Genomic DNA, 12,244 nt, shown 5'->3' with positions numbered 1-12,244 from the left:
CTATTTGTGGAAAAATATATACACATTTTGTCCTAGTAGAGAACAGTAGTACCCAATTCAAGTTTAATAAATACATGTCCCAATAATATATCTGTTTCCCTACATACTCTCCTATACCTAGCCCAGCAATCCAAACTCTTTGTAAGACCTCCAGGGCCCCATGATGTGTCTCCTGGACCTTATTTTGTCCTTTGAACACACTAGGCTCCTCCTTGCACTAAGGTCTTTACACTCATTCCCCCCGTCTGCCTGGATGCTCTGAACTCCATTTTTTCATAGCTGGACCCTTCCCATTCTTCAGCTCAAGTGTTGTATCTCACTCAGTAACACCTTCCTTGACATATGACAAATGAAAGCAAGACCTATCCTCTCCCTTCATATCCTCTCTTACTCTCATATTACATCATGCTGTTTTACGATCTTTGCAGCATTTATCACTCTCCAAAGTCACACCGTTCAGTGACTTGTTGCCCATAGCCATGTCTTGCTGCACTGCTCCTTTCTCCACAACATCCCAACTAGAATATAAAGTCTGTGGTAACAGGAATCTGGATCTGGCTTATTGGAGGCACACTGTAGTCATGTGCTAAATGAAAAGTATTATTACTTTTAAATGAAATGTTATTGAAATTTGTTTTAAAAGATAAGTATAAATATAGAGGAGTTTCTATCAACCTAAAATCACAGTAGATTAAAGGTTTAAATGACTTTTTTTAGTGACAATGGCATTTTATTTTTCTCTCACTCCTTTATAAGCATCTTAAAAAGGTTTAAGTACTTGTTTCTCTATATATTTATCTTAACACAAAAAAAACTAAGAAAACATACTTGGTTTAGTAGATTTGTTATACTTTCTGTACTTTTAGCTTAAAAGGAATAGATTGGGTCCTTTTTTTAAACTGATTATTTAAGTACTTAGCGTATCTTAAAGCCACATTTAATAACTGTAGTTATTGTAAATAACTGCCACAGTACCACGTTGACTTTTGCAAACCTATTGCAAATTGTACAGTGAATTTAAAACTTTTGTGAGAGAACAAAGCTAAATTGTAATGTCTTTTGTAGTAAGGCACTGAACTTCAATGTCTTAAACTGATTCTGGATTCCACATTTTTAACAGATATTAACAAAAAGATAAGTTTAAATAAAACTATCTGAACTTCATGATTAAAAAGTGAAATTACAAGACTGGGTAAAGATAAATCTGGGGGGAATTTTTAAAATGCCATGTTAAAAACAAAGGATTACTTATAAGGTACTGAATACACTTTAGGGCCCTTCTTAGCATGCTTTTCTCCTTCACTCTAAATTTTAACAATCTGTTGGTGGTTCAAGTTTTAGAATAATGCTTCTTCACAAAGGTCAATTTTAAAAAATGTTTAAGTGTCAAGCAGTCTAGCCTCCTTAAACCTCTATCCCCCTGGTCCCTTGTACCACCTCTACTCCATAACTTCCAACTAGCCTCTTAACAGATCTCAAGGCCACTCTGGCTGGCCTCCCTCCAAAGAACTTTTCCACCATGCTGCCTCATTGCTCTTTTAAAAATGTAAATGTCTTCCTACAGCAGCTTAAAAATAAGTCAGTGATTCCTGCAGTTCATAGAATAAAAACCAAGATTTTGAACAAGGTTTATGAAGCCTTGTCTTAGCCAGTCTCCACCACTTAGCCAGGTGCATTTATTTGTATCATGTCTGTAATCCCAGCACTTTGGGAGGCCAAGGTGGGTGGAGAGCTTGAGCCCAGGATTCTGAGACCAGCCTGGGCAACATGAGGAAACCCCATCTCCAAAAAAAAACACAAAAATTAGCCGGACGTGATGGCACGTGCCAGTAATCCCAGCTACTAGTGACGCTGAAGTGAGAGGATCACCCGAGCCCAGGAGGCAGAGGCTGAAGTGAGCCGAGATCGCATCACTGCACTCCAGCCTGGATAACAGAGTGAGACCCTGTCTCCAAAATAAATAATAATAATAGCTAAAAATAAGTCCATGTAAAAACTGGTAAAATCCAAATAACACATGTGGTTTAGTCGACAGTACTGTGCAAATGTTAATTTCCTGGTTTTGATAATGTACTGTGATTATGTAATGTATTAATATTAGGAAAACTGAATGAAAGCTACATGGAAAATTCCTGTATGATTGTTGTAATGTCTTTTAAGTGTAAAATTATTTCAAAATAGAAAAATAAATCACTCCCTCAGGAAAGCTGTGGATTACTTTTCAGAACAGATGAGCCACTTGGCTGCTTATTTTCTTCCCTTAAATACTTGTTACTGTTAAAAAATGTAAATTTTAAAAATTAATGTTAAATATTTGGCTATGCCACTAGAGTTTAAGCGTTTTAGGGGCAGGGATCATACCGCTTTCAATCCACATTTTATCCTCAGTAGTTAACTCAATGCTTGGCACAGGAAATGTGTCCAAAAAACATTTATTAATGGGACTATGAAAGACATGAATGAGCCAATCAGTCAACGTCCCTTGAAATCATAAATGTATATAAATATACATATTTACATTTTAAAAAGATTCTGCTCAAATTGTGAAGTTAATGGGATAATATATGCCAACAGAGATCTAAACAAAGATGCTTCTAATTTGGAAATGACACAAATGAGAAAAAAAGGCATAATAGCAACTAATAATATTTAGTGAATGTTTAATCCTATTATTCAAAATGCTTTACAAACAGTTATTTCCTTAGTCCTTGTGATAACTATATCAAGTGTGTGCTATATTTATCTTCATTCTACAGATGAGAGACACATAGAGATTTGTGCCCTGCCCGTGGTCGGAGTAATTACATAGCAGAGGCAGGACTTGAACACAAGCACTCTGCTCCAAGGTCCACATTCTTTATGCATTACTTCCTGCCTGGAGACAAAGTCTGAGAAGATTGCTTGAGAGCATCCTAAACACTAGCTATGAATTCTGAAGCTAGATTACAGGCTGGTGTAGGCCCACACTGTTTAAAATTTTTATATTCCTCTACCACTTCACACAGGGCTTTTCACACAGACACACACACACACACACACACACACACACACACACACACACACACACATCCCAGTTTAGTGAAGAAATAAGTGAAGCTAAAGCAAACTGAAGAAAAAAGAAAATATTAAATTTTACCTTAAAGAATTGGTTCTAAATTGGCATCTCCATCCAATCACAGGACCTTTCTCTTTAATTCTTCACTTCAAGACAGAGCCTGCCTTGGAGTTTCTGAATTAACAAGAAACATATCTACGTAGGCAGGAGGGGATGGGGCTCCCAACCAAGTCAAGGTTACTTGAAATGGGTCAGGTACAGCTGGGTGTGGTGGCTCACGACTATAATCCCAGCACTTTGGGAAGCCGAGGCTGGCACATCACTTGAGCTCGGGAGTTCGAGACCAGCCTGGGCAAGACAGTAAAACCATCTCTACAAAAATATACAAAAATTAGCCAAAAAGGCCGGGCGTGGTGGCTCACGCCTATAATTCCAGCACTTTGGGAGGCTGAGGCAGGTGGATCACCTGAAGTCAGGAGTTCGAGACCAGCCTGGCCAACATGGAGAAACTCGGTCTCTACTAAAAAAAAAAATATATATATATATATATATATATGTATATATATAAACTAGCCACATGTGGTGTTGGGCACCTGTAATCCCAGCTACTCGGGAGGCTAAGGCAGGAGAATTGCTTGAACCCAGGAGATGGAGTTTGCAGTGAGCCAACATGGTGCCACTGCACCCCAGCCTCGGTGACAGAGTGAGACTCCATCTCAAAAAAAAAGATTAGCCAAGCATGGTGGCGCATGCCTATAGTCCCAGCTACTAGGGAGGCTGAGGTGAGAGGATGACTTGAGCCCAGGAAGTGGAGGTTGCAGTGAGCAGAGATTGTGCCACTGCACCACTCCAACCTGGGCAGCAGAGCCAGACCCTGTCTCAAAAAAGAAAGAGAAAAGAAAAAGAAGCAGATCAGGTACATAGCAACAGAATGAGAGGAAAATTAAAGAAGTTAAGAATGTTAAGGGAAAAAAACCAGGAGATCACACAACAGTAGAATCAAATACCACCAGACTATTACAAATAATAAGAATTAGTTCACAAATACTTTTGATAAGTGTTTCATCCTTAGAGTTTAGGGCCTATTCCCAAATAGAGATAACAAACAGGTCATACTTTGGAATTGTTTAAAAAAGCAAGTCCTACTACACTCAATAAAAAATGCTTTGAAGTGTACACATGTGTTGATTTTGTGACAGATTCTTAATCTTACTAGGCAGCTACAGCTCTGCTGGGAGCAATTAATTCAAAAAGCCACAGAAACTCCACAATGAGGCTAAAGGATCAGTAAAACAGCTGGAATACTTTCCTAGCTTAAGACAGCTGGATGTTGCTAATTTAGCTACTTTAAAGTCAGGGGAGGAAGGAAGAGGGAGTAATTTTGCCACACCTCTATTAATTTGGAGAAAAGAGAAACAATGAAAGCTGATAAACATGGTTACACGTTTATCATGTAAACATACAGGTTACTTTCAGGCTGCATATACTAAAGGGACTGTAACCAAAGAACTAGGATAAGCAGAAATTGCTTTTTGTTTTGGTTTAGGTTTTTGTTTGTTTGTTTGTTTGTTTTCAGACAGAGTCTCTTTCTGTCACAGGGCTGCATGCAGTGATGTCATCCTAGGTCACTACGGCCTTAAACTGGGCTCAAGCAATCCTCCCTCTTCAACCTCCCAAGTAGCTAGGACTACAGGTATGTGCCACCACAACTGGCTATTTTTTTTCCTTGTTTTAACAGCTTTAGTGAGATATAATTCAAATACCATACAGTTTTCCCATTTAAAGTATACAATTCAATGGTATTTAGTATATTATGTTTATACTCAGTACCATCACTCTAATCTAACTTAAGAACATTTTGGGGGCTGGGCGCAGTGGCTCATGCCTGTAATCCCAGCACTTTGGGAGGCCGAGGCCGGTGGATCACCTGAGGTCAGGAGTTCGAGACCAGCCTGACCAATACGGAGAAACCCTGTCTCTACTAAAAACACACAAAAATTAGCCAGGTGTGGTGGCACATGCCTGTAATCCCAGCTACTAGGGAGGCTGATGCAGGAGAATCATTTGAACCCAGGAGGTGGAGGTTGCGGTGAGCTAAGAATGCACCATTGCACTCTAGCCTGGGTAACAAGAGCGAAACTCCATCTCAAAAAAAAAATAATAATAATAACATTTTCATCATCCCAAGCAATTTATCTTTTAAAGGATGCTTAAATTATTGAGATAATACTCATGATCTAAAACAAAAACAAAAAGACATTTTTATTTTACTTTCTAAAAATTTTTGTGCAGATGAGGTCTTGCTATGTTGTCCAGGCTGATCTTGAACACCTGACCTCAAATGATCCTCCTGCCTCAGCCTCCCAATGTGCTGGAATCACAGTGGTGAGCCACCACATATGGCAAAATCCACAATCTTTTTAATAAGATATGTTTCTGGTGTAAACTGACTCTGCCTACTGAAATGTATGCATTTTAATAATATAAGAAAGTTATCCTTTCCGTTCTAACTTTTTTGGGAAGATCTTGCCAATTTCTGCAAGATGCAATCATTTGCCCTGCTTTCAACACCATCATTTTCCTATTCCTTTAAAAAAATGTTTTTGGCTGGCACGGCTCACACCTGTAATATCAGCACTTTAGGAGGCTGAGGCGAGTGGATGATTTGAGGTTCGAAGTTCGAGACCAGCCTGGCCAACACGGTGAAACCCCGTATTTATTAAAAACACAAAAATTAGCCAGGCATGGTGGCAGGGGCCTGTAATCCCAGCTACTCGGGAGGCTGAGGCAAGAGGATTGCTGGAATCCCAGAGGTGGAGGTTGCAGTGAGCAAAGATCATGCCACTGCACTCCAGCCTGGGCAACAGAGTGAGACTGTCTTAAAAAAACTAAAAAATATGTTTTTTTCCTGCAAGATAATTCCTGGTCATATCAATGGCCACTCACTCTCTTTCTCACCAAGCTCACCCCCCAACTTCAGCTTTCTGAAGAGGCACTGTATTACTGTGTTTACCTACAGTAAATTTCTATAGTTCCTTCCTGTGAGCTGCTCAATAAAATGTATGTAAGAGGCAACCGTACAAACAGAGGAAACACCTTCTACTATCCATTCTACCCAAGCCAAATTAATTTTAAATGTGTAATTCTAAGGAGCTTTTTTTTAACCACTTTAGACTAAAGCAGATACGCTTTATATTTCCCCTCTTGATCTTCAATTTAATGCCCGGAAGCAAGGGTTTATAACAACTCCTACATACAGGACTTTAAAGAGAAGCAAGCTGGAGACTTTAACTTGTTACAAGAAAAGCTGGCTTATCCACCACCCAAATTTTGATAATCTCTAGGTCAAATTAAAAAAAAAAAAATAGTACAGTGCTTCACATGTGCTCAATAAAAATGTTTGCTAAATCTTGTTGAATAATGACATAATAACAGCTAACATTCACGAAACACCTACCTTGTGTTATCTGCTGATCTATGAGTTTTATTTTAACTCAGCAAATCCTCGCAAAACCCAGGAGTATTATATCATGACCATCACCGTCATCCACATTTTAAAAATAGGAAAACTGAAGCAAAGAGCAAGATTCATCAAAATGACAAAGATATGGGAAACTGAGGCTAACAGCATGATTTACCAAATCACAGCCAAACTTCAAAATCAGACTATGGCTTCAGAGCTCACATTCTTAACCATTACTCTAGGCTGCCCATCAGGAAATACTTAAGGTAGCAAATGATTATCCTAAAACACAGATGTCAGTCTATGCTCTAATGTCAAAGAAATAAAGAAACTCCATGGGCTACAGTGATATAATATCGAAGGGGGTTGAGGAGGGACTCACTGCTTCCATAAAAGACAGAAATATTGCGCGTATAGGCCAGGTGTGGTGGCTCACGCCTGTAATCCCAGCACTTTGGGAGGCCAAGACAGGTGGATCACGAGGTCAGGAGATCGAGACCATCCTGGCTATCACGGTGAAACCCTGTCTCTACTAAATATACAGAAAACTAGCCGGGCGAGGTGGCGGGTGCCTGTAGTCCCAGCTACCCGGGAGGCTGAGGCAGGAGAATGGCGTGAACCCGGGAAGCGGAGCTTGCAGTGAGCCGAGATCGCGCCACTGCACTCTGCCTGGGCGACAGAGCGAAACTCTGTCTCAAAAAAAAAAAAAAACGGAAAGAAAGAAATATTGTGAGTATATAGTGACTACAGCAAGGCTCTTTATCAATAAGGTAGGAGAATAAAGAAGTATTTACAATCTGAAGTGGAAAAATGACAAAAAGCAACAAGTAAATGGATGAACTAAGCCATCTGAGGAATTAAATTATGAAGAGTGTGTCTCTACAATTTAAAAAAAAGTTCTATTGCTGAGATCAGGTAAACATTCAGATTTAATTATAATGACCACAGTGTAAACTCAGGTCTAGAATGTAACTGTATGCTACAAGTGATTTCGTTAGAGTGAAACTGGTCTGACAAAGAAGATGCTAACAGTAGGTTCTTGGTCTGCATTTACTTTTTCTTTTTTAAAGACTGGTAAATAGCAAATGAAATGTATGTATGAAATACAACTAACAGAAGCTATTATGAAAACTTATCCAGAAGAAAAACATTCACCTGAGCATTACATTACTATAATATACATGAATCTTTAATTTGCATGCATCTTACAGCCAAATGGTTCCCGGAGCACTACCTAAACCACAAAACTGGTTGGCCAGCCCTGAAGAAGAGCTTACTCACGCTGCTCGAACAGAAGACGCATATGCCTTTCCCTGAGATCACAGCTGTACTGTCCAGACATGCATTCAAGAAACAACAACCAAAATCATCTGGGCCATTCAAGACACCGGAATGAACAGAAATCAGATACAAACACATGTCTAGCTTTTTAAAATAATAGTGGATATATAGGGCATTTTAAACTGGCAATGGCAAAGACTATAATTTTCTGCCGAGGGATATTATCACAATTTTCCAACCTAGGTTTGAACCATGGCACATAAGAGCCCTCCTCCTTAATGCAACATCACACCCAGTACTTTGCTATGACATTCTATACAGCAGATTATAACCCTGACTCTCAGGCTTTTTGGAGTTAATCATTTCAAAAGAGAGTGAGTTGGACACATTAAATTAACATGGCAAACTAGAGTGGCTTCTTTCCATTCCCACCCCCATATAGTCTTCTTTTTCAAAGGAGGACAAACACTTGAAAAAATTATTTCAGAGTTCTAAAATGGCTCTGACAAGCTACTATTAATAACTCTTGATCCTTTGGATCAATACAAAACACAGTTAGGTAAAAGGGAAAACAAAGAAGGCTAGATGTGCTAATGAAGGCATAAGGAAACAAATCAGCGACCCAGGCAATAAAAGCCTGAAAAATATTATCTTTATATATGATAGTGAATAAATCAAATTTTTCTTTAGTGTTACTTATAACTTTATTTTTATTTCAGTGTTTGAAGAAAAGGTAATGACAGTATTTGGTAAGTTATCATCTGGATCCTATTTTACCAATTGTTTTTAAACATTTTTAGTGACTAAAATGATATCTCCAACTCTACCATGGGCTTTCACAAACCACAAATATCTTCCGATAGATTGCAAATGGATGTTCCTTCTTCTTTTAAAATGTACCTTAAAAGATATGGTTAAATTTTCCTCTTTCGTCAATAACTTTCAGAATACACATGCTATTCAAGAGTGCCAAATGAATCTGTGAAAAGGAAAGTATACTACATGGAGGCTGATTAGACGAGGACAAAGCTAATCAAAATTGATTTGGCCAAGTTGAAGCCTGTTTCCTCTTTTTAGCTATAATGGGGAGGGTGAGAGGGAGTAGATTCTTTTTCAAGTGACATCTTAAGGTTGAAAGCTGGTATCACAAAACATATAGCGTGATAAATATCTTCACTACAAATTGCTAACAAGGGCCTTTGTGATTTCTTTTGTAAGACAACACAGCATAAGAAGTGTGATGAAGAAGGAAGACAGGAAGACGGAGGAGAAAACCAGTAAGATGACGGTTATCTGCAGAAAAGATTGTTTTTTCAAACATAATTTTAAAAGTCTTCCTTTTTAAACTCCACATCTGTCTGCCACTTTTCACCAGAGAATTAAGCAAAGGCATCACTGCTCAGCAGAAGAACATCTTTAGTTATCTGGAAAGATAACTTCATGGACATACAATAATTATATCTAGTAACTTTAAGAAAACCTCTAGCTGTGATCTGACATTAAAGTGGGCTCCCAGGGTCTAAACGGGCTTTTGCCAAAAATTAACAATGGCGAAACAAATTCCTTTTGCACTCTAGCCAAACAAAAATAATAAAACAATAGTCTCAATTTCTCTTTAATAAACTAAATATAGATTTCACCTTTAAAATAAGCTTTGACATAAATGGCTTTAAAATAACAAGAACATCTTACATTTGGGTCTTTTCCCAGTTAATTATTTGCTGGCATTAGACTCGAAATTCCTTGGCTTCACCTTAAATTGACACTCCCAAGTGCTAATTAGGAAACTATATACATTATTAACCAGAGAATGCTGTGCTTAAAACATGCATGTTACATATGTATCTTATTATTAATGTTATTCCTTTCACTTCTCAAAATACCTCTTTAGAAAATAGAGCTATTTCCATGAAGCAATTGGTGGCTCGTGAGGGAATTCTTGTCAAAATGCAATTAATAGAAAGAGGCCAAGATGACACAGGATCCTTGTCTTGGAAACAACCTTAACATGAGTCAAATTTAATCTCACTGAAATAGTCAGTGGAGAGAAACGTTAATGACTGCAGATGTTACACATTTTACTCGTACTAGGCGATTCCCAAAGAGAATGGCCAACTCATGTATGAACTAAACCACTACCGAGGAACCACACATGTCAGGGAGTACAAGGCCGAAACATGCCTTTCTCCAGTACTATCTCTTCCAAAAAGCCACAGGACAGATGGGAAAATAAATCCATGTAAACAAGGTAGACCTAATGATTTCCTAATTAGGAAGGAGATGTGATCTTCTCATTAATTGTCAAGCTAATGGACCACAATAGCAGTTTCATAAATTGAGTCCAGTAATCCAAACTTTGGTGTCTCTAGTCCACAGAACTCTCCTCATACTTCCAGATCCTTCATCCAGCCACAAAGTTGTCAGTTCTGCTTGATTTGTTTGAATACTGTACTCGACGACAGCTGTCGGAAACAGTACATTAGAACAGCTGCTATGACAGCTACAAGGGGCTTGGAAGTTTAATTAGGCTCATTGTGACATTGTGCATTTTTCTAAACACGGAACAATCCACAAAAATAAAGAAATTTTGAGTGGGTCTGAACAATGTTTACTTATTGGCACCACCAACTGGTTAACCTCAGTTTGAGTTATATCCTTGGTCTCATAATATCTTTGCTACCAGGCTGATAAGAGGTATAAAAAAATAAATAAACACGAGAAGCAGTTAGATGCACAAGAAAAGGGGCATTAAAAGGGAGAGGAAATGGTGAGGAAGTCACGTCAATAATCTCTTTCAAAGGCTGGCTGGTAGCCAAGGAGGATCCCACAGTGTCTCAGGATTTACTTCCAAAGGAAATGTATTCAGAAGCCCTGAGCCTAGTGCCAACTGCAAACAAAACCACTCATTATGGTCACAGCCCCCTAGAGAAGGGGAGAATGGCTTACTCTCAGCATCCGTGCGGAGGAAGAAAGTGAGGAGCAGCAGCAGCAGCCTGGCTACGTGCACCATCCTGCAGCTTGGCAGCAGCGTGCGCGAGCAGCTTGGAATCACTGCCTCCGGAGCCGCAGCGAGTCTGTCCGATCTGAAATTTCAGCTGGAACACTTTCAGAGCCTGAAAGCGGGGAGGAAGAGAAAAGAAAAGGAAGAAAACACAAAGATGCTTAGATTTCTTACTCTTTCCCCCCTGGTTCCATCACAATCACCACGACAGACACAATCCATCGTAAATACACAATAAATTGTAACTGTCATGCTTTGTATTAGGAAGGAAACAACTTGGTTTGTAAAATGTAGGAGTCTTAGAATATCTGGGTTTTTGTTACGTGGGAGCTCTCGCATTCCCAATTTTAGGCCCTCCTGAAGCCAACCACCTTGAATTTCATTCTTTGCTTATGCCACCTTTTGGGCAAAGCACCTGAAAAGGAACTGTCACTTCTTATGAAACATTACGTAAATACATCAGTGGAAAGAAGCACACCAGTGCTATGAGAAAGATTTAAGAGAAGTTCCTCCATGCAGGATAAAAGTCTATTACTGACACAATAATGGAAGCTGCTTTCTTGGCATCAGGTGAAATGACAGGGCTAATTCAACTTCTCCAGGTAAATAGCAGAGGTTAGAATTTTTTACACTAGCATATTTGGCTTCTTCCCTGAAGACACATCAACGTTCAAGTCTAGTTTGGCATCAATAAGTCAAAACAATAGTTGGCACGAGCCTCTTTCATTTAACAGGATTTTTATATGCCTCCCGGGCAAGGGTTTAATTTCCTCAATCTTCTCTGTAAAATCAAAAAGCCACAAACTATTTTTAGAGCACCTACTGTGTGCAAGGCATGAAGAGTGACAGCCCAAGGTGTCTCAAGGTAGAAAGATGAGTCAAGTTCTATTATTTTTGTTTCCAGATTAGTAGGGAAAATAAAGCAGGTACACCAGATGATCAGTACAATTTAATAAGTGATTAGTGCCAGGAAGGAAAACCAGATAATGCTGTAAAAGATAGGATCAAGATTGACATTATGGAAATAGTGTCTCAAACTAGGCCTTGAAGTTTAACCAGGATTTTAACAAGATGACGAAAAGGCATTCCAGGAATTCTATGCAAAGGCAGGGCAGTGGGAAAGGAACTTTGGAAAACCTGAGTTTCCTGGTTTGGTTGGAATAGGGCCTCCCAAAGGTCAGCATGCATGGGGCCCCCTGGAAGCCTTCTTAGAACAGATGCGTGAGTACTACCAACAGAGTTCGTGGGTCAGTAGGTCTGTGGTGGGGATCCAATAATTCAATAATTTGCTTTTTTTTTTTTTTTGAGACAGTCTTACTCTGTCACCCAGGCTGTAGTGCAGTGGTACAATCACAGCTCACTGCAAGCGCTGCTTCCCAGGTCCAACTGGTTCTCCTGTCTCAGCCTCCCAAGTAGCTGAGATTACAGGTGCCCACCACCATGC

The 12,244-nt window shown here is 39.2% G+C and overlaps 1 protein-coding gene across 31 annotated transcripts in view; it reads right to left on the bottom strand.

Moving 5' to 3' along the window:
* The window catches only part of PTPRD (protein tyrosine phosphatase receptor type D), a 2,309,169-nt gene that overhangs the window by 411,957 nt on the left and 1,884,968 nt on the right, over nt 1-12,244 (bottom strand). For all 31 annotated transcript variants that reach the window (XM_054519906.2, XM_054519907.2, XM_054519902.2 and 28 more), the window contains one exon: nt 10,746-10,912. In XM_054519906.2, the coding sequence (XP_054375881.1) occupies nt 10,746-10,809 (64 nt within the window). In that variant the 5' untranslated portion in view covers nt 10,810-10,912. The remainder of the gene's footprint in view (nt 1-10,745; nt 10,913-12,244) is intronic.

The sequence above is a fragment of the Pongo abelii genome, chromosome 13 (assembly GCF_028885655.2).
Source record: "Pongo abelii isolate AG06213 chromosome 13, NHGRI_mPonAbe1-v2.0_pri, whole genome shotgun sequence".
Lineage (NCBI taxonomy): Eukaryota > Metazoa > Chordata > Mammalia > Primates > Hominidae > Pongo > Pongo abelii.
The sequence above is the reverse complement of the archived record's forward strand: the minus strand, read 5'-3'. Positions and strand labels throughout refer to the sequence as shown.